At 46.2% G+C, this 23,656-nt stretch overlaps 1 protein-coding gene across 1 annotated transcript in view; it reads right to left on the bottom strand.

Annotated features, from left to right (window-relative positions):
- Positions 1-4,161: 4,161 nt before the first annotated feature.
- Positions 4,162-23,656, bottom strand: part of LOC126412539 (zinc finger protein basonuclin-2-like) — a 139,581-nt gene continuing 120,086 nt past the window's right edge. Inside the window, exons 4-7 of the mRNA XM_050082183.1 lie at positions 21,785-21,996; positions 17,812-18,783; positions 14,055-14,356; positions 4,162-8,223 (exon numbers count right to left, since the gene is read on the bottom strand). Coding sequence (XP_049938140.1) covers positions 6,858-8,223; positions 14,055-14,356; positions 17,812-18,783; positions 21,785-21,996 — 2,852 coding nt within the window. The 3' untranslated portion in view covers positions 4,162-6,857. The remainder of the gene's footprint in view (positions 8,224-14,054; positions 14,357-17,811; positions 18,784-21,784; positions 21,997-23,656) is intronic.

Below are 23,656 nucleotides of genomic sequence, written 5' to 3'. Positions count from 1 at the left end.
CAGTGACTTACTAGAATGTCTAACTCTTGACTAGCTCTAGCAAACTTCAAACTCATTTAGATTATTCGCCCAGTAGAAACATAGACTGCTTGCCGCAGCTGGGGACTACGTTGTATGCACGGCGACTCAACTGCCCCTACCGATAGGTTTTATGCAACCTGGACTCCTTCTAAGAGCATGTAGGAGATTTTCATATTTTCTCGCTCGCTGCATACAAACTATTAGTCCTACAGAAAAATGAACAGGATTTTCTCGTATGAAATTTAATGTAGATAAATTTGCGATGTTTTCGTTGGAGGCCATAGTTTTCGAGTGTTTAAAGAAAAACGTGTTTGAAGGTAATTTTTGCTCGTTTTCCTTGAATAATTCCAAAACTGCGGCCTTTAGTGAAAATTTATCCCTGTCCAAAATGTAACTACATTAAATTTCCTGTTCATTTTATTCTGTAGAACTAAGAGTTTGCACAGAGCGAGGGAGAGAATAAGTATATCTTACACGTGGTATCTGAAGGCATTGCGGGTTGCATAAAACCCATGGGTGGCCACAGCTGAATCATTCTGTATAAGAGGAATATTTTCCTAGGTGCTAATCACAACGTCAGTCAAGTGAAACCGGGTCCAGTCACTTCTTTAAGCAACGATGTTAAGCGTTGCAGTCTTACACAAAGAGACGCGAACATAAGCTCTTTGGACAAGACACTAGACACTACCTCCAAAGGGCTAACGGATCTCGCCGGACCGCTGTAGATGTTGTAAAACTGGTACCAGGAGGTTACGTGATCCTCCTCGGCTGACGTATGTCGTGGCAGTGAAGTGGTGTGTGTATGGGTCGTTGATTGTGTGGAATCAGCACAATAAGATGGGTCCGCGTGAATACGTGATAGAATAGGATAAAGAATCTGTCGTGCCTGATCTTGTCCATGGCGGCTCCGCAACTGATGTTGACCAGTGTGTTGATATACACTCCTGGAAATTGAAATAAGAACAACGTGAATTCATTGTCCCAGGAAGGGGAAACTTTATTGACACATTCCTGGGGTCAGATACATCACATGATCACACTGACAGAAACACAGGCACATAGACACAGGCAACAGAGCATGCACAATGTCGGCACTAGTACAGTGTATATCCACCTTTCGCAGCAATGCAGGCTGCTATTCTCCCATGGAGACGACCGTAGAGATGCTGGATGTAGTCCTGTGGAACGGCTTGCCATGCCATTTCCACCTGGCGCCTCAGTTGGACCAGCGTTCGTGCTGGACGTGCAGACCGCGTGAGACGACGCTTCATCCAGTCCCAAACATGCTCAATGGGGGACAGATCCGGAGATCTTGCTGGCCAGGGTAGTTGACTTACACCTTCTAGAGCACGTTGGGTGGCACGGGATACATGCGGACGTGCATTGTCCTGTTGGAACAGCAAGTTCCCTTGCCGGTCTAGGAATGGTAGAACGATGGGTTCGATGACGGTTTGGATGTACCGTGCACTATTCAGTGTCCCCTCGACGATCACCAGTGGTGTACGGCCAGTGTAGGAGATCGCTCCCCACACCATGATGGCAGGTGTTGGCCCTGTGTGCCTCGGTCGTATGCAGTCCTGATTGTGGCGCTCACCTGCACGGCGTCAAACACGCATACGACCATCATTGGCACCAAGGCAGAAGCGACTCTCATCGCTGAAGACGACGCCTCTCCATTCGTCCCTCCATTCACGCCTGTCGCGACACCACTGGAGGCGGGCTGCACGATGTTGGGGCGTGAGCGGAAGACGGCCTAACGGTGTGCGGGACCGTAGCCCAGCTTCATGGAAACGGTTGCGAATGGTCCTCGCCGATACCCCAGGAGCAACAGTGTCCCTAATTTGCTGGGAAGTGACGGTGCGGTCCCCTACGGCACTGCGTAGGATCCTACGGTCTTGGCGTGCATCCGTGCGTCGCTGCGGTCCGGTCCCAGGTCGACGGGCACGTGCACCTTCCGCCGACCACTGGCGACAACATCGATGTACTGTGGAGACCTCACGCCCCACGTGTTGAGCAATTCGGCGGTACGTCCACCCGGCCTCCCGCATGCCCACTATACGCCCTCGCTCAAAGTCCGTCAACTGCACATACGGTGCACGTCCACGCTGTCAAGGCATGCTACCAGTGTTAAAGACTGCGATGGAGCTCCGTATGCCACAGCAAACTTGCTGACACTGACGGCGGCGGTGCACAAATGCTGCGCAGCTAGCGCCATTCGACGGCCAACACCGCGGTTTCTGGTGTGTCCGCTGTGCCGTGCGTGTGATCATTGCTTGTACAGCCCTCTCGCAGTGTCCGGAGCAAGTATGGTGGGTCTGACACACCGGTGTCAATGTGTTCTTTTTTCCATTTCCAGGAGTGTACATAAATGACCTTGTGGATGACATCGGAAGCTCACTGAGGCTTTACGCGGATGATGCTGTGGTATATCGAAAGGTTGTAACAATGGAAAATTGTACTGAAGTGCAGGAGGATCTGCAGCGAATTGACGCATGGTGCAGGGAATGGCAATTGAATCTCAATGTAGACAAGTGTAATGTGCTGCGAATACATATAAAGAAAGATCGTTTATCATTTAGCTACAATATAGCAGGTCAGCAACTGTAAGCAGTTAATTCCATAAATTATCTGGGAGTACGCATTAGGAGTGACTTAAAATGGAATGATCAAATAAAGTTGATCGTCGGTAAAGCAGATGCCAGACTGAGATTCATTGGAAGAATCCTAAGGAAATGCAATCCGAAAACAAGGGAAGCAGGATACAGTACGCTTGTTCGCCCACTGATTGAATACTGCTCAGCAGTGTGGGATCCGTACCAGATAGGGTTGATAGGAGAGATAGAGAAGATCCAACGGAGAGCAGCGTGCTTCGTTACAGGATCATTGAGTAATCGCGAAAGCGTTACGGAGATGACAGATAAACTCCAGTGGAAGACTCTGCAAGAGGGACGCTCAGTAGCTCGGTACGTACTTTTGTTGAAGTTTGTGGAACATACCTTCACCGAGGAGTAAAGCAGCATATTGCTCCCTCCTACGTATATCTCCCGAAGAGACCATGAGGATAAAGTCAGAGAGATTAGAGCCCACACAGAGGCATACCGACAATCCTTCTTTCCACGAACAACACGAGACTGGAATAGAATAGAGAACCGATAGAGGTACTCAAAGTATCCTCCGCCACACACCGTCAGGTGGCTTGCGGAGTATGGATGTAGATGTAGATGTAGAAGGCACTGTGCAAGCTGGTGGTGGCTTCATAACTGTGTAAGCTGTGTTTACATGGAATGGAGTGGCTCTTTTGGTCCACCTAAACCTATTATTGACTGTAAACAGTTATGTTCGAATACTTGGAGACCATTCCCAAACAATGATGGAATTTTTATGGATGACAATGCGCCATGTCACCGGGCCAGAGTTGTTCGCGATTGGTTTGAAGAACGTTGTGGACAATTAGAACGCCCGACATGAAGACCATCGAACTTGTATGAGACATAATCGAGAGGCCAATTCGTGCACAAGTTCCTGCACCGCCAACACATTCGCAATTACCGATGGCTGTAGAGGCAGCGCGGTCAGTATTTCTGCACGGAACTTCCAACGACTTGTTGAGTCCATAGCACGTCCAGTTGCTGCACTGCGCTGGGCAAAAGCAGACCCGGCACGATATTACGAGGTACCCCATGACTTTTATCACCTCAGCCTCTAGTCTCTTAAGAGCCTGGTTAGCACTTTGCATAATGGCAATGCTATTCAGCTGTGGTCTAATAGATGGTTCGCTCGTTTCGTTCGTCGTGTTATTCGGAAGTTAATCAATATTTTAACGCCCCTCTTTCAAAATGCTTTGTGAAATCAGATCATGAGATGAAAAATGAGATGGAGGAATGAACAGAGTCGCCAATCAGTGTATCACTTTATTGTTTTCAAAAGATAACAGCATCGCATCAGCAGTTTTCCGTATCGATCAATTTCTGCTTCAGCGTATTTTCTACGTAACAAGAGGAGATTTTGATTTTGAGTATCTTACTTAGGCGAAATAAATGTAACAATTGATTTCGGAAACAGATTTGCATTGTTTCTGAAATTGTGAATCCTTAAGTACTATATGGAAAGGCAGGAAATCAAATAAGAATGCTGGGATTAGATCGCAGACCTTTAATTGAAACATTTCTCAAGGAAAACGTACGTTTCACTATAAGAGAATTTATTGCAGTACGTATTTAGCAAATACTATCTACTGTCCTCTAACTTATTTTCCTTAAGTTATCAAATGGTTATGACTGCGGCATGTAAATAGCTGTACTATAGTAATAAAGGAAACACTTAACATTACTATGTAGGAAATACAGTTCATAAAATGTAGAAACTAAGTTTCTTATTGCCTATCATGCTGAAGAGCAGATCACAAATCAATTGTAAATTTCTGTTATTACATTTAAAGAAGACACAGCACATCAATTTCTCTAATACATGTAGGTCTATCAATTACGATTCTGATAATGTTACATTTATAAAGCGACGGATGGGTTTACATGTTTCCATGATCTACATAACGAAATTCAGAGTTCTCTCATGTATTTACAGCCCCACATTATACGAAAATCACCCTCAGGGTTCTATACACATAAATTATAATACATGACTGTCACATATTCAGCACATTGCACTAAATGAAACAGCTCGTAAAGCACAAAAGGTTTCTGGTCGGAAAGCAAGACTACGTCGGTTGTCCAAGTGGCCTGTATTCTACAACTGCCTTCAGTAAACAGTTTGCAAAACGAGTATATTAGCTTAGATTATCAGAAATCACAATGAAAACTTAAACTTGATTCAATACAAATAAAAAGTCTGCGAAATACGCTATGTAATATGGGAATAACGTCTCTTATTAGATGATCTCTAATACATAATATTCTACTATAAAATTGCACACACTATTAAAACTGCTGTGGATGAAGTTATGTAACGGAAAATTTGCTGCAGAATGTATCTAAAATGAGTAACTTGTACAGTTGTTTCGATGTGGCTTCTGCTATTGTACTTCAACAGAAATATCAAAATTTTGCCACTCACGCTACACTTTACCAGAGTATACAGAACTTCAAAACAGAATAAAGAAAATGAGAAAGAGAATATGTATAAACACATAATACTGTAATCCCAGCAACATTAGGGTGTTATGTCAGTCAGACATGAACCACTGGACTAGTGACTCTTCATTCATACTTCTGCCTCAATCATGACCGCTCACTTAATCACGTAATGAATCGTTATGTGGAAGCGAACAACAATAACGGAAATAACCTGTCCACAAGCTGAAGTTTTTATGGTAGCAAACCATCACGAACGTGGCATCTAAGGGCAGACCATTTCCTGTGTAAGTATCTGTATTGTTGTACATACAGTTCAAACGTATAATTTTGGATGAATCATAATGTCATGTTATCAACTCTTACTGCACGCTTCACATACACCACTTCATGTATTGATCTACCGACTCAGATGACAAACTTCTGTCTGTCTGACATTGATCTCTACTCTTCCAAACGTTCTCTCTCTCTGTCTCTTTCTTCCTCCCTGCTGCCTTCCTGCGTAGGTATTATTTTACACATATTTACCAATTAAGTCGTATACATAAATGTACTCTTTTTGTCCAGTCAACATTTTAAAATGCTTCACTTCGATAGCATGAACTCCATCATACATTCACTTGCATCAGCATTACACCAGTTTATCATCTTGCTGACGAATCAGTCACAATCAGTTGATAACATCCCACAATCTCCAATTACAGATATTACAACTGTCCAACTCATCCCGTACTGTGCTGCTACTACTGTATGACTCCAATGTAGGTTACCAACAGTATCAAGGGTTTTTTCCCGTTTAGCATCCCCAATATTCTGATTAGCAAGTGTGCTCGCTATCTTCTCTATATTGTTTCAAATAGAACTTGGCGTCAGTCACTAGCTAGTACCGCTCTATCTTTGAACTGTAGAAGAAAGTTAAAAGGTTTATTCTCTTCTGACTCGCATTACAGCACGAACCTTAACATCTGTCCTGTATGTATTGATATACACGTGTACCTGGAACTGCTGTCTTGTAATAGGCTTTGTGTTGTGTCCTTGTTAGATGGCACAATTTTTTTCTGAATTTAAAATAGAGGGAAAAGTTTTGACTTATTAAACATGTGAGGTTACTAAACCTCATTTTGAAGACTGAAATTATGTATATGCATCATTTTACCAGTAGATCACTTCGTGGCTTTGATGGGCCAGCATGAGAAGTAATATTATTGGGTTACTCGTCCCAAAGAATTCGCTTCCTCTGGTCCACTGTGGCATAATAGGAGGACGGGAGTTGTACTGAGGCACCATCGGTTCTGAAGAACCTCAGGTCAGTTCACATGTCGAAACGCTTGTGGTGGCACTGACTGGGGAACGCGTGCCTAGCGACATCACACGTGTCTTCTTACCTCATTTCAGAGAGCAGTACTATGGCTAGGCTTTAGTACGCTTATGAGCGGTAGCGCGGCACTGACAGGGAAGCGCGATAAGTAGTGTTTATTGGATTACTCGTTTGAGGTGGTTCGTCGGTTTCTACACAGCAGCACAGTAGGAGGACTGGGGAAGTAGTGAGGCAGCGCCGGCTCTCGAGCACCGCGGACCAGTTCCAGTTCACATATCGACAGACCTGGGGGAGGACTCGGGAAGTAGTGAGGCAGCACCGGCTCTGGAGCACCTCGGACCAGTTCCAGTTCACATGTCAACAGACCTGGGGGAGGACTGGGGAAGTAGTGAGGCAGCACCAGCTCTGGAGCACCTCGGACCAGTTCCAGTTCACATGTCGACAGATCTGGGCTGGCACTGCTTGGCAAACGCCTCGCTGGCGGCGTCGCTGTAGGCCATCATGTCGGCGAAGAGCGCGGCGGCGGCGGCGGACGCGGCATCTGAGTGCGGCGTGGACAGCAGGCGGCGGTGCATGCGCAGGTTGTCGCTGTGGCGGTCGCGGCTGCGGCGCGACGGGAAGGCCGCCTTGCAGCCCTGGAAGCTGCACGCGTGCACCAGCCGCATGTGCGCGCTCTGCATGTGCGCGCGCACCGCGAACACGTCGGCCAGCACGTCGCCGCACACGGGGCAGCGTCGCGGGTTCTCCGGGTCCACCTCGGGCAGGCAGCAGTCGTCGCAGCCGCCGCTCGAGTCCTTGGACGAGCCGGAGGGGCTGGTGGACGGCGCCGCCGACGCGGGGCTATGCTGGCCGGCGCCGTGCTGCAGGTACTGCAGGCCGCTGAACTGCCGCTGCGAGAGGCACTCCAGCTGCTGCAGTGCGCTGCCCACGCTGAACGAGGAGTTGGCGGATTGGTGGTGCTGGTAGTAGTACCCACCGGCGGCCTGGTCCGCCGCTGCCGCCATCTGGTCGGAGAACTCCCGCTTGATACTCCCGCAGGAGGCAGACTGGTAGTCGGGCTCTAATTTCACGCTCGCAGTTTCTTCCTTTTTCTCCCAACACTGTTCGTCAGGACCCATCCTGCTGGACTCGCAGTCGGCATTGTCACTCCTGGCGCTCTCACAGTGCACCACGTCTTCACTCTCCTGTCTTCCTTGCCAGTCTTCTTTCGCATTTACCTTCTCGTCCTCTTCCATGGGCTCCGTTTTCACTTGCGCCGTCAGTCTTTCGTTGTCAATCCTCTCCTCGTTACAAGCAGCTGAGTCATATGTTTCGTCACACACTGACCCGTCCTCCACCGACGACGTACCTTCTTTGTGGTTGGACACCATGAAGCGCGTCGGATTTTTGTTCTTCCTCTTGCGAGAACTCTTCGGGGACGAGACGCCGTCCACCGCCTGCTCCTGCTTTAACCCGGTGCCGTCGGCCGGCTCCAGAGGGGCGTCGCCGCCCTCCGGGTTGCTCTGCACCTCTTCGTCAGTCTTGGTCTCGGCGTTGAGCTGCGCCCCACTGGCCTGTGAGTCGCTCACACTGGCGTCTTCCGCCTCGTCGTTCTTCGAAGAATGGTCGTCAGTTTCGTCGCGTTCCTCCATCTCGTCGTCGTCCATGTCTCCGTCGACGACGATGCCGTAGTCGTCGTCGTCGAACATGTCGTCCTCCTCGGTGGGTCGGCTGCTGCTGCTCGACGCCGCGTTTTCTTCCGCAGGCCTCGCCAGGCTCATACTGTTCCACTGTTCCTGGCGGCATTCCTCGCCGAACCTGCACACAGGTACATCGTTATTAACACCTATAGTGCACGAAAGCACTACATATCAGCTAGAGTTGCTTTGGTTAAAGACTGTGGTGGCCATGATAATTTCTAGTTCAAGAAAACCTTGTCTGACTGACCCCATATAAGAGGACTATGTAGGGCAGTGCGAGGCAGTGACATGATAAGTTTTGCACTTGCATGGCAGCGCAATAGTGTGAACAAGGACCCCACTAATAAATACATGCAAAGCGTGTTAAAATAATTTGAAAGTTGGTACTCCTCAGCAAACAAAAAAGGAAAACAAGTATACAATGATCTAGAAACGTATAAATTCTGAGACCAGTATACTTTTTCATAGGAAGAACTGAAAGACGTTTTGTTGTGGAATTAGCAACAGTCCCTGCAATGACCCTCTCTCTACAGTATCAACAATGTTTTTTGTCTTTCTATGTGACAGGTACAGGTTCATCAAGTAGCTAATCAGTTGTGTGAATCGTGGCGTGCTGTGCAGTAGTTGTTTACCTTGTAAATCTAGATAAAAACCCTGGTGTCTCGCCTCCTTACACAACCATGTGGCCACGATAGATGAACTTTTCCAATAGCATCAGTCAAGTAATCAATTAAGCATATTCGATTGTAAGCACTGAAGGACAGTGAAGGAGAAATGGCGCCAGGATAGATAGGAGGAAATCAAGAAACGTATGATCGGCTGGAGGACTGATTCAGCATCTAGAGACGTCAAAACAACCTTTGGTGAAATTAAAAACAATTATGGTAACATCAAGAGTGCAACGGGAATTCCATTACTAAACACAGTGGAGAGAGTGAATAGCTGGAAGGAGTACACTGATGTTAGATATGAGAGAGGGAACTTGTCTGATGATGCGATAAAAAAAACTGGAGCCGATGTGGAAGACATAAGGAATCCACTACTAGAGTCAGAAGTGAAAAGAACTCTGGAAGACATCTGATCAAATAAGACGGAAGGGATAGATAATATTCCATCAGAACTTCTAAAATCATTGGGGAGGGGAAGGGGGGGGATGTGGAGTGGCGACCCAACGAGTATTCCAGCTGGTGTGTAGAATCTACGAGACTGGCGAAGTACTATCACACCTCCGGAAAAATATCGTCCAAACAATTACGAAGACAGCAATGGCAGATAAGTACGGGAACTACTGCACAGGTAGCTTAGCAGCTCATGCTTCTATGTTGCTGACAATAATAAAATAGAGAAGAACGGAAAAGAAAATTGAGGATCTGTTAGATGACGATCGGTGTGGCTTTACGAAAAGTAAATACACGTGAGAGGCCACTAGCACGTTGCCCTTTGGTAATGGAAGTGTGCATGAAGAATAGTCGGGACACGATCACAGGAACTGTCGACCTAGAGGAAGCTTTCGACAGTATAAAACGGGGCAAGATTTTGGAAATTCTGAGAAAAATAGGAGTAAACAACAGGGAAGGACAGGTAATGTGCAATATGTACAAGAACCTAGTGGGAAGAATAAGACTCGAAGACCAAGAACGAAGTGCTAGGATCAAAGAGGGTTTAAGACAAGGACGCACCCTTTCGCCCCTGTAGTTCAATATATACACCGAAGAAGCAATGATGGAAATAAAAGGAGGTTTCAAGAGTGAGATTAAAAATCACTGTGAAAGGATATCAATGATGAGATTCGTTGACGACATTGTTATCCTCAATGAACGTCAAGAATAAGTACAGCATCACTTAAATGCAAAGAACAGTTTAAAGGGTACAGAATATGGATCGAAAGTAAATCGGAAAAAAACACAAAAGCAATGAGAAGTAGCACAAAAGAGAAAAATGAGTTATTTACTATCAAAATTGGCAATCACGAAGCAGACGAAATTAAGGATTCTGATACCTCGGAAGCAGAATAACCCATGACGGGCAAAGAAAGGAGGGTATAAAAAAGGAGACTAGCACGGATGAAGAAAGCATTCCTGGTACAGAGAATTGTAGTGGTATCAAATACAAACCTTAATTTGAAGCAGAAATTTCTGAAACTAAGTTAGTCATGAACTGTATGAAAACCGGAAAAGAAGAAAATCGAAGCGTTAGAGATGTGATTCTGTAGAAAAATGTTGAAAATGTGATGAACCGATAATATAACTGATAACATAACTGAAAATAACTTATCTAACTGATAACATAAGATATTGTAATACACTAGGTGAACTGATAATACAATATAAATAGATTCTCCGCAGAATCAGCGAAGAAAGGAACATTTGGAGAACACTACCAATATATAGAGACAGGCTAAGAGTACAAGCGTTAAGACATCGGGAAATAGGCTCCATGGTAGCAGAGAGAGCATCAGAGGGTGCAAACTGTAGGGGAGTACGTACATTGGAATACATCTAACAATAGTTGAGCGTCTAGGGAGCGAGGGCCACTCTGAGCCGAAGAGGTTTGCCCCCGAGGGGCATTCGTGGCGGGGCTAATCAAACCATTAAGAGGACGGATGACTCAGAAGGAAAAAAGCACTGAAGATAACGAAAACTTCACGTTCATGGACCTCATTAATGCTCTTCTGACGAGACTAAATGTTACTGTTTTGACTGTAAGAACAACCTCTATAACATGTGATACTAACAGAACATCTTGCTTAATTTGTTTTATACTATTTATTGTATCCTATGGTATATACCTACATACAAATATGTGCAGTTGGAGTCCAGTAAACAGATATGATTTTGCAAGTTCCATCTGGCCTCCGTGTAAGCCCATGTTACAGCGAAAGGAGGACAGAGGGACTTGGTAGGAATATGGGTGTACATGGTGTCTGAATAGTCTGTTACATGGAAGATATCCTGTCTGGCTGTGAGAAAAAGTAAAGATTTGCTTCCAGTTTGAGTATCTATGGTTTTCCATTCCAGCTGCTATAGGATAAGTCACAGATGATTGTAGGTCAGGCTTCAGCAATTAGCATGTAAGTTTTAAGGTATTGCATATGAAATACTGATTACAGCATGTAAGGCACTCCGTCTTCAGGCCACGAGTGGCCTACCAGGATCATCTGACCGCCGTGTCATCCTCAGGGAGGATGCTGATAGGAGGGGCGTGGGGTCAGCACACCGCTCTCCCGGTCGTTATGATGGTATTCGGTCGAGTAGCTCTTCACAGCGCATGGCGGCCTGGATGGTCACCCATCCAAGTGCCGACCATGTGCGACAGCGCTTAACTTCGGTGATCTCACTGGAACCGCTGTAGCCACTGCGGCAAGGCCGTTGCCAATTACAGCACGTAAGTTATCTTTTTCAGTTGCGTCAAAGACCTCCATAGCAATGCACTCATGGAAGTTCGAAGATCCTAGGTCGAAATCTACGGTAGCTTTGCTTTTAGGAGTAGTAAGCTGTGAGGTGGTTATTATGTCATGTTGGTGGTAGTCAGCAAATGGACCGACGGCTGAGGTCCTGCAGAGGATAGGCTATGGATGTTTAGTGTCCTGGCAGCAATGTAAGTTGTGAAATGTACTGGTGAAAAGTCATAAGAAATGTGATGAGATGGAAGAAGTCGATAAGGGTGAAGTGTTTGGTATGATTGTTAACAGTGATTGTGGTTAAACTGAAAAGGGAAAAGCAGAAGATTAGGGTTTCAATATACATCGGAGTCAAGGTCAGTAGAGAAGGGGATTGGCGAAGAATGGGGAATGGAATCGGCCGTATCTTTTTCAGAGCAACTATCCCAGCAACTGTCTTAACTGACATATTTAATTTTTCCCTCGTGAACGGAATATATCCCACTGCATGGAAAAGAAGCCTAATTCGACCCATCCCTAAGATCGAAAACCCGCAACTGCCTAGTGATTACCGACCAATTAGCATACTGCCTGCTGTTTCCAAAGCACTTGAATATATTGTTCATGACCAAATCACTGAACACTTGCATGAATTCAGCCTATATGACAAATTTCAATCCGGTTTCCGTAAACATCACAGCACAAACACTGCTCTAATTAAAGTAACTGATGACCTGAAATATGCCATCGACAATCGAAAGGCAACAATATTGACGCTACTGGACTTCAGCAAAGCTTTTGACACTGTTAACTTTGACATATTGCTCAGAAAAATGCAGCAGCTTAATTTCTCTGATAGTGCAATGAGATGGTTTGAAAGCTACTTAAAAGACAGACAGCAGTGTGTTGTCTGCGTAAATGAAAAATCTTCCTGGAAACATGTTTCCTCGGGAGTGCCACAAGGATCAGTCTTAGGACCACTTTTGTTTTCTTTATATGTCAACGATATTTCGTCGGTTCTGTCCTCCTGTAAATATCATTTCTATGCCGACGACCTCCAGCTCTACCTAAGCGTCAGACCTGAAGATGTAAACACTGCAATCGCTCAGATGAATGATGATCTGTCTTCAGTAGTGAGATGGGCGAAAAACCTGGGGCTTAAACTAAATGCAAAAAAGACGCAAGTAATCTTAATAGCCCATCAGAAATTAATAAGTTCAGATTTCCGCGAACGGCTACCTCCTATTCTGCTCGACGGTACTCCAATACCATATCAGAAAACAGTGAAGAACTTGGGTGTAACTTTGGATGAGCATCTCAACTGGGCGGAGAATACAGTCGCAGTGTGCCGAAAGACGTCTGCTTGTCTCTATGCTCTCAAAAAGTTTCGTAACATATTTCCACAGGACTTGAAACGCCAGCTCGTGCAAGCACTCGTTCTACCGAACCTCCACTATTGTGATGTGATTCAACAAGGCATGAGTAGTGAAAGCAAAAGACGGCTAGAGCTAACCATGAATGCCTGTGTGCGTTACACCTGCAACATTCGCCGATATGATCAAGTTAGTGCTTCATACTCCGAGCTAGGGTGGCTGCGGCCAGACAAATTGCGTGACTACCACACTCTATGTCTACTCCACCGACTCCTCATCACGCAAGCACCCCAGTACCTTGCTTCAGAGATTAAAAACCTGTCATGTTATCATAATCGAAACACGAGGTCACTCTTATTTGGTATCCTAACTGTGCCCACTCACAAAACAAAAACTTTTGCAAACTCCTTCTCAGTTGCCGCTGTCCGCCTCTGGAACAAACTGCCCCTTACCTTGCGCAAAATTCGATCTCCTGCTGCTTTTAAGAAGAAGTTGACGCATTTCCTACTATCATCCTCACAAAGTTCTCCACAAAATTAATGTACAAGGACAATCCCCTCATCTGTCAAATAGCAAAGTTAGCGTCTCCTATCTTGCTCCTGAGATGCCTTCCTCTTCATCTTTCTCTATTAGCCACGCAATCTTCTTTTCCGTTATATTTCCTTAATTATGTTTCATCATGTCTCTATTCTTCGCCTCCCTTCATCATGAGTCTCCCTCATACTCCCTGCTGCCGGCACTCCGATCTAAAATCTGTCTCTTCAATAATGTCTAATTATAACAGTACTTGTGACCTAAGAATATAAACTCTATATGTATGTATTTCTCCAGGTGTACCTTTCAAATTGTTTATTTCACTTTTTGTACTAGATGTAGTTTAACATGCCTACTAAAACATATGAATGTAAAATAAGTAGAATGCCTGGTTAGATGTAAGAGAGGGCCTGATGGCCCTAATCTTGCCAGGTTAAATAAATCAATAAATAAATAAATAAATAAATAAATAAAATGTTCAACGAAACCACAGATAAATCAAATCTGGATGGACAGATGAAGATACGAACAAACGTCCTCCGGAATGCGAGATTACTGTCTTACCACTGGTGGCCGAGGAGGCATAACAGTTCCATATCTGCTCACGAGCAGTGGGCTACTTGTGCGGGTATAGCCCACTGGGTGTCTGCGTCGTATGCTCACCTCATGTCGAGTCCGTGCTTGAGCAGGTGCGGGGGCGGCATGAGCAGCGGGAAGGGCGGGAAGGGCAGCGAACCCAGGGCCGAGGACAGCGCCAGCGGGTCGCCGGCGGCGGCCGCGGCGGCGGCGGCGGCGGCTGCGGCGGCGGCGGGCGGCGGCAGCAGCATCTGGCGCGCCTGCGCAGACCGCCCGTCGTGCGGCGACATCTTGCGCCGCAGGTACGGCGAGTGCAGCTTGGGGTTGGGGTTGGCGCTGTGCCGGTTGCGCGACCTCCGCGAGCTGAACATCATGCTGCAGCCCTCCACCTGTCGACAAATAAGACTCAAAGTCCTGTGTGGGGCCAGATTTTCCTCACGCGTAACGTAAGGACCCTGCACAAAAAATTTGTCACCCCAGGAGACATTACGCTACTAAAATGTAAACTCACCTCTGAAATAAATAATTGCTTTATTTCGGCGAAGAAGAGACGCCCATATACAGCGGAAGCCATTAATTGATTATCATACTTCACAGAGCTAGCAAATTTCTGTGATAACTGGTTCAAATGGCTCTGAGCACTATGGGACTTAACATCTGAGCCATCAGTCCCCTAGAACTTAGAACTACTTAAACCTAACTAACCTAAGGACATCACACACATCCATGCCCGAGGCAGGATTCGAACCTGCGACAGTAGCGACCGCGCGGTTCCAGACTGAAGCGCCTAGAACCGCTCGGCCACCCGGCCGGCTGAGATAACTGGAAAAGGTTTTTGAAATACCTCCACAAGGCACAAAATTTGACTAATTTAGTTATTTAATTAACAAAATCTTTCGTGGTTACAACTCTTCATCAGACTACAGTGGCTGTACAAATAACATTTAACACAAGTGAACACAGAGATTAAAGTTTCTTGTGAAGCCCTGACATGTGCTGTGCTCATCTTTGGTCTTGTGAAGTGGCTGTCTTTTTACGAGTGTTCCGGTACCCCGTTCACAACTTCGAAAGGTAACTTGAAACACGACATCACAAACAACAGCGCAAGAAAACATGTTTCGTGAGTGGTAGCGGTATCTGAAAAACCTCTTCATATTTTTGAAACAAACATGGTCGGTTAACTGTCAATATGTCTTTAAATTCCTGTGATAACAGATAGCTAGATTTCATCCCACTATTCTAAATAGCCGCTGATGTTATACTGTATATGGGATGAAGATTGCGTGATTTTCCAGCGCGCCAGTCGGGTGCCATAAGCTGGCTGAGTGTGCGATAAACCAGGAACGTATACATGCAGTGCTGTGACCACAGCTGTCATCGTCTTGGAACGTGGGAGTGATCACAGCATACTCATCACGAAGAAGAGGCAACAATTAGTCATCGAGTATGTTGGATGATCATCCTGGTTCATATTCATCCTAGTGTGAATGAGAAGGTCCAAAAACACCAGTAATACATCACAAACCATCCTCTGGCCTCTAGATCTCTTACTGTAGATGGCTGTAGTTAGTTGGCAGATCATTTCCATTTTGTTACTGTGTGACACGAAGGCTTCTTTATTTGATAGATTAGACTCGATGGATTGACAATGACATTTACAATTTTCTTTCGGCTTAATTTTTCCTAGTCCGACCTGCAGTTCTATTGTTATTATTATCATTTTATTGTTATTTTATTTTTAATAGCCCTTTTGAAGAGTACAATAAATCAACATTTTTCTGCTTCATTGTTTTCGACTGTAGTTTCCTTTGGGTCCACACTCCTTTCATTCTTGGTTAGTGTTGTTCCTGCTCATCTTGTGACCACTTTCTTCCAGTTCTTGATTCTTTCCATCCTGAAAGACTGCTTTTCCTGTTTATTCTTTAAAATCTGTTTTCATTCTTATTGTCTCCAAGTCGAACCTGGCATTTTAATATCTTTTCCTACCTATCTCAATAATGTTGTTTTAAATTTCTGATTGTTTAATAGGTCAAAGATTTGTTTATACGTTCTATTATTATTCATCCCACATACGTGTCTACAGAATTTCAATATTCTTTTTCTCATAACATCTATCTTTTGAACTTTCATACACAGTTCTGTATTATATCTTAATATGTATTCTGATTCACTGCCGCCTTGGGGACCTAGTATTTTTGTTAGAATTCTTTCATTTTTTTCTGATTTATTGAGTTTAAGAGTTACTACTGCACTGAGTATTTCTGGTCTTACCACATTTCATTGTGTTTCAGTTTTGTCTTGCAGGACAAAGTCTTTTTAGTGCAGATGTATCTTGTTATCATTATTAGCCTATTATTATCACCACTGTCGTACCAACTTGTATTAATAACAACGCGTAATAACTTAAAAAATGTTAGAAATACGGCCTATTACATAAACAGACACAGTAGGTCTAAAGCAAACAGTCCTACGTATTGTGAAGGTCTATTTGCCTCTGTATGATCCACGTCTCCTCCTAAAGCCCTAGACCGATTTCAGCCAGACTTGCTACACATATTACTTACTATCTGGAAAGCAACGCTGTGAGAGTAAAAACCTATCAAAGGGGTGGAGATGGATATGACAAAGAAGTATAGCTCACAATACGCGAATCCCCACAATTTATTTATTCTCTATTCGAGAACGAGAGGAAATAGTGACTTGCACCAATCTTTACACATAATTTCAAATATTTAAGAAACTTTTTCGAGCTAAGAACCCCTACAGAATGATAAAAGGTAAAAATGTTTATCGCTTACTACAATTTCCGTGTTCATACAGTAAAACTACCTCGTGAAGCATGACGTTGTAATTTATTGCTTTTCTTCTAACAACTGTATTCACCACAAATTTTGCAGACAGTACCAAGGAATGTCTCTCCGAAATTGTACCACTGCCGACACATAGTACAGAACGTATGACGTCGGAGACACAGAGATGATTGAAAAACTGTCCCATCATGTATGGTCTATAAATTTATTACGTCTGTGCTATTAACTCTATTCGAAATAGAGTTGCGGGCAGTATAGAAATACAGCACTGGATGTGTGTATAGAATTATATCTTTTACGACGTATTTTTCAGGACATACGGCGTTATAAAGATTGAGGTACATTAAAACAGAAGTGCAGAGCGAAATTCGCTACAGATACAGGTGAAATACGAGTACGAATATGTGTTAAATATGGAAAATATATATGGCATGTGTGTATTCCTTAACCCTTGGATCGATTTCAACAAAAGTCGACACCCGAATTATTTACTAGCTGGAAATAAATACTGGGGTGGGGGGGAAGGGGGGCTGAGGGGAATGGAGGAGGCGAATCAGTATGCTCCTATTGGAGTGGGGGTGATAATGCGGGGAGAGAAGGGGGGGGGGGGCAGGTGACGAAGAAACAGTGATGAGGAAGGAGGAGATGGACAGAGACAGGGAGAGAAGAGGATGAACAGAGTGAGGATGAGGGAGAAATGAACAGAGGAAAGGCACGTGATGGACAGAGAGAACAGGAAGGAGCAGATCGACAAGAAAAGGGTGAAAGAGGAGATGGACAGAGATAGGGTCAAATGAAGTGAGAGGGGGAGAAGCAGATGGATAGAGTGAGGGGTGGGAGGATGAAGGTAGAGAGTGTGGAATTGAGGAGGTGGACTGTGGGGGAGGAGTAGATGGACAGCGAGAGGGGGAGGAGGAAATGGGAAGAGAGAGCTGGATGGAGGAGATGAATGAATAGAAGATTGGATTCATACCTGGGCAGTACTGGATACTCGTCTACTGAATAAATAATATTTATGCAGGATGGTTACTTACGGTGCACTTGTGCATCTCCCGCAGGTGGACGGCGGAGAAGTGTATCTTGAGAGCGCCCTTATCGCAGAAGGTCTTGAAACAGACGTTACACTGGACGCGCTTCTTGCCTGTGGTGGGGTTGACGATCTGTGTGCCCAGGTTGATGGGCAGGTCGCACGAGCCGGAGCGCCACTGGCGCTTGAGCGGCGTCGAGGTGGCCGCCGCAGCCGGCAGCTGAGGTGGCAGTTGCTGCTGTTGGTGCTGCTGCTGCTGATGCTGTTGCTGCTGCGGCGTGAGCGGCGGCGGGGGCGGCGGAGGCGGCTTGGGCGGCGCCGGACGCATCCTGAGGCCGTCCAGCGCGTCGCGGCTGAGGTTGAGCGCGCTGTGCGCCAGCGGGGAGCGCTCCTCGGAGCAGCCTCCGTTGAGGATGTCGGCCACGGTGTACTTGCGGCCGCCGTTGGGGGCGGCGCGTCCGCTGGCAGGTAGCGGGGCGACCGCCGAGTAAGGCGGAGGGCCCGCGGGCTTGGCGGCGGCGCGCCCGCCCGTGCTGAGGTTCATCGGGCCGCCGTTCGCCTCCGCCGCCGGCTGCTTGGTGCCGCTCCAGTCGGAGGGCGACGGCGCCTTCCCGTTGGCGCTGGAGGCGGAGGCCGGCGGCGGCGCTCGGCTGGCGCCGGACGCGGACAGCTGCTGCTGTTGCTGCTGGTGTTGGTGTTGGTGTTGGTGCTGGTGGTGGTGGTGGCTACCGTGGTGGTGGTGGTGGTGGTGGTGGTTGTTGGCGTGGTGCTGCTGCGGCAGGTGGGGCGGCGTCATGGGCGGCGAGGGCGGCGGCAGCACGACGGGCGGCGGCGAGGCGAGCGCGCGGCGCACGTCGGCGGCCAGCAGCTGCAGCGCCAGCGCGCGCGTCTCGCTGAAGCGCAGGAACTGCCGCACCACCAGCGGCTCCTCGTCCGCCGCGCACATGTGCCACCGCTCCAGCGGCGTGCCGTCCGACAGCTGCGCACACAGAGCACGACGCGGCACTCTCTAGCAGATCCCTGGACTCGCGGCAGTACGACGATGGGAAAGAACCGTGCACGGGAGGCTACTAAAACCGTACAGAATTGAGTAAAATGACTTTCGGCAGTTATACAATGATGTTCCTAACATACAGGGTGAACGCCAACATCACTATCAAAGTTACACAGGTTTTTCTGGCATATTTTCTACTTTGACTAAGGCACCCGTGGCTCGTTAGAGGGTAATTGAATATCGTTTAATTTCTTACTTACTCTAGTGGTCAAAATACATTATGTGTACATTAGCTTTAAAATGCCTTGCGTCGTGGCAACCCCATCGTAATAATGGCATGTATACTGGTCTGGTTGGTTCTTAGCAAAAATTGGAGGAGGATCATATCAGTCTCTATCCAGGCAGTGGCTGGATAAAGGCATCCCGAAAGGAAAGATGGCAGTGTCTTCCCTTCAGATTTTGTCGCCTAGAGCCCCTCTATTACCATAGAAGTTATTTCTTTATTCATTAACATTACAGAGTGACCCACTACTTGGTAACTATGGTGGGTAGTTTGCTACTAATCACAAGTAATAAATCTTTAGAGTCTGTGTCTTCACTCTTTTCTGCAGGTTTTCACAGTGCCGTTATTTGTCCTCTCCTTTACATAATTGCATTGTTACACTGAGAAACGTATAATACAAAAAATAAGTTTTGGAAAAGGGAGACAAATATTACTATGTTACTAAGAAGAAAGTAACAGGCGATTGGAAAGATTTCAGTAGAAAAAGAGGCTGCTTTACATGGCTGTTTCAAATGGGACAGCTTCGGTAAACACTTCGAGTCTGTCTCACCTGGAGTAGCGTATTATGCTGAGGTTACTATTATACAGGACGAATCTTATTAATATTTAGAAACTCCCAAATCGACGAAGATGACGCTCAGACAAATAATTTAATATCAGACACATGAGGCTGCACATGTCGGAAAATACCCGAAAAGTGGACAAATGTGAGCCATGTGACGTCACCGGATGACTTACCTCGCCGCAGGTGCAGCGGTTGAGCCCACTGGTGTGTGGCACCTCGTCATCCCGACCCAAGTATTCGTGTCGCTGTGACTCCGGACCAACGTGCAAGACTTGAACGCGTGGGGATCAGGGTTCGAATCTTGGATCTGGCAAGAATTATGTTTTTCACTGCAGAATCAATTATGTTTTTACATTGAGGTAAGAGTTATTATTTCATTTACCGGTCTCCGAGCCTCCACTGGTTTCTTGCCAACTAGGATCGACAAGCGCAATCGCTGCACTTGTGCCGAGGTACGTTATTGGTGACGCCACATGTTCAACGAGTGTCATCCACATTTGGGGTATTTCCCGACATTTGTAGCCCCGTGTGTCTTACATTAAATTACTTGTCTCAGCGTCATTTATGTCGCTTCGGGGTTTTTTAAACAACAATCATAGTCGCCTTGTAGATGTGTATGTCATGACATTAGTTTTACCTTTTTTGTGTGTGAAGTACGATAATACTGAAACTTCCTGACAGGTTAAAACTTCGTGTCTGACCGAGACTCGAACCCGGGATCTCTGCCTTTCGCGGGCAAATGGTTTACCAGATGAGCTACCAAATGGTTATATTATTTTTTTCTGCAATTACGTTCTCCATTTGCCCGGGCCATACACGGGAGAGGAGCTTACGAAGGGTGACCTCAGCCTCATCTCCCCGAAGGGCGGTTCTTATCTGTGTTGTGCATTAGTGTAGTAGTATAGTTAAATATTATTATACGGCATATGTATTTTCATGTTTAATATTATGTTTTACGATCTGCATCTTATACAGTTTACATACTGATATCGTAACACACTTGCTAACACCCGTTACGTGACGAAAAAATGAGTAAACAATGGAAAATATGTTATGTGGACATGTGTCCGGAAGCGCTTACTTTCCATGTTAGAGCTCATTTTATTACTTCTCTTCAAATCACATTAATCATGGAATGGAAACACACAGCAACAGAACGTACCAGCGTGACTTCAAACACTTTGTTACAGGAAATGTTCAAAATGTCCTCTGTTAGCGAGGATACATGCATCTACCCTCCGTCGCATGGAATCCCTGATGCGCTGATGCAGCCCTGGAGAATGGCGTATTGTATCACAGCCGTCCACAATACGAGCACGAAGAGTCTCTACATTTGGTACCGGGGTTGCGTAGACAAGAGCTTTCAAATGCCCCCATAAATGAAAGTCAAGAGGGTTGAGGTCAGGAGAGCGTGGAGGCGATGGAATTGGTCCGCCTCTACCAATCCATCGGTCACCGAATCTGTTGTTGAGAAGCGTACGAACTCTTCGACTGAAATGTGCGGGAGCTCCATCGTGCATGAACCACATGTTGTGTCGTACTTGTAAAGGCACATGTTCTAGCAGCACAGGCGGTGAATCGAGGAAGTACAGTACATACTGACGAAACTAAAATGAGCTCTAACATGGAAATTAAGCGTTTCCGGACACATGTCCACATAAAATATTTTCTTTATTTGTATGTGAGGAATGTTTCCTGAAAGTTTGGCCGTACCTTTTTGTAACACCCTGTACACCTGGCGTATTAACTGGGCAATGGGGCTGGCCGGAGTGGCCGTGCGGTTCTAGGCGATACAGTCTGGAGCCGAGCGACCGCTACGGTCGCAGGTTCGAATCCTGCCTCGCGCATGGATGTGTGTGATGTCCTTAGGTTAGTTAGGTTTAATTAGTTCTAAGTTCTAGACGACTGATGACCTCAGAAGTTAAGTCGCATAGTGCTTAGAGCCATTTGAACCATTTTTTGGGCGATGGGCATTCGGGGTTTTAGAAGCATCTTCTACTACGGTCACCAGGTTACATGCCAGATATCTGTGCCCAGTCCACACGGTAACTCGGCAGGTCACGCGGGGCCGGTGACTTGTTATGTAGCTAGGTTGGCGCTCTGACCCGATGGCGGGTCACTGAGCAGCAGGTACGCACCTGCAGGATGTAGCCGCGGGCGTAGTCGTCCAGCGACCAGCCGAAGCCGGCGAGCACGTGCAGCAGCTCGTCGCGGCGCAGCACGGAGAAGAGCCTGTCCAGCAGGATCTTGAGCCTGATGGGCAGCGCCTGGCAGCCGTACAGCACGAGGCTCGCGATGTCGAAGGCGGCGTTAGCCTGCACCGTCGTCTGGCCGCCCAGCTTGTCCAGCGCTGCAACACAACCACACGAGTCTTCCAGCACTCTGGCGGACGCCAAACGTCGGATTCCTATGCAGCATCTGACGCACGCGGCTGCTGTTTCGCGTCTGCCACACTGTACTGCTAAAGATGGCATTACGAGGGTCACTCCAAAAGAAATGCACACTATTTTTGTAAAAATACAATTTTCATTCTGCATGTGTGAAAGTTATACAGGTAGATACCTCCTTCCCGCTTGTTTTCAAACTTACAAGGGAATCTCCCCATCGCACCCCCATCAGATTTAGTTATAAGTTGGCAGAGTGGATAGGCCTTGAAAAACTGAACACAGATCAATCGAGAAGACAGGAAGAAGTTATGTGGAACTGTGAAAAAATAAGCAAAATACACAAACTGAGTAGTCCATGTGAGATAAGCAATATCAAGGAGTGTCCGAGCGTAGGAACGTCGTGGCCCCGTGGTTAGCGTGAGCGGAAGTGAAACGAGATGTCCTTGGTTCAAGTCTTCCTTCGAATGATAATTTTAATTTTTTGTTTTCAGACAATTATATCTGTCCGTCTGTCCGTCCGATGCGATCACTTTTTTGGGAGTGATAATCACATCCACAAGAAAACCTAAATCGGGCAAGGTAGAAGAATCTTTTTACCCATTCGCCAAGTGTACAAGTTAGGTGGGTCGACAACATATTACTGTCATATGACGCACATGCCGTCACCAGTATCGTATAGAATATGTCAGACGTGTTTTCCTATGGAGGAATCGGTTGACCTATGACCCTCGCGATCAAATGTTTTCGGTTCCCATTGGAGAGGCACGTCCTTTCGTCTACTAATCGCACGGTTTTGCGGTGCGGTCGCAAAACACAGACACTAAACTTATTACAGTGAACAGAGACGTCAATGAACGAACGGACAGATCATAGCTTTGCGAAAATAAAGAAAGTAAATTTTTCACTCGAGGGAGGACTTGAACCAAGGACCTTTGGTTCCGCAGCTGCCCACGCTAACCACGGGACCATGGCGCTCCTGAAAGTTCTTCGTCCATGTTGTTGCCTATGTTGCGCAAGGACTACTCAGTTTGTACATTTTGCTTATTTTTTTCGTAGTTCCACATAACTTCTTCCAGTTTTCTCGATTGATCTGTGTTCAGTTTTTCAAGGCCTATCACTGTTCCAACATATAACTAAATCTGAAGGGGGTGTGATGGGGAGGTTCCCTTGCTAGTTCAACCTGTTCCCGCGAGTGACGCCGTCACAGCATGTCTTCAAGATGGCTGCTAAACTTGACGTTCGTCAGAAGCAACGTGCTGTCATAGAATTCCTGTGCTGTGAAAACGAAACAGTGGGAAACATCCACAAGAGGTTGAAGAAGGTGTATGGAGATGCTGCTGTCAATCGCAGCACAGTTGGTCGGTCGGCAAGCAGGTTACGTGATGAAAGCGGGCACTGCAATATTGAGGATTGTCCTCGCAGCGGTAGGCCTCGTACTGCACGCACTCCAATGTGAAGAGAGTTAACGAATTGGTGACTGCTAACAGATGTATCACAGTGAACGAATTGTCACGCTACACTGGGATAGGGGAAGGAAGTGTTTGCAGAATACTGAAAGTGTTGGCGTTAAAAAAGGTTTGTGCCAGGTGGGTTCCCAGGATGCTGACAGTGGCTCACAAAGAA

The sequence above is a fragment of the Schistocerca serialis genome, chromosome 7, assembly GCF_023864345.2.
Source record: "Schistocerca serialis cubense isolate TAMUIC-IGC-003099 chromosome 7, iqSchSeri2.2, whole genome shotgun sequence".
NCBI lineage: Eukaryota > Metazoa > Arthropoda > Insecta > Orthoptera > Acrididae > Schistocerca > Schistocerca serialis.
Note: the sequence above shows the minus strand (reverse complement) of the source record. Positions and strands in the feature narration are given on the sequence as shown.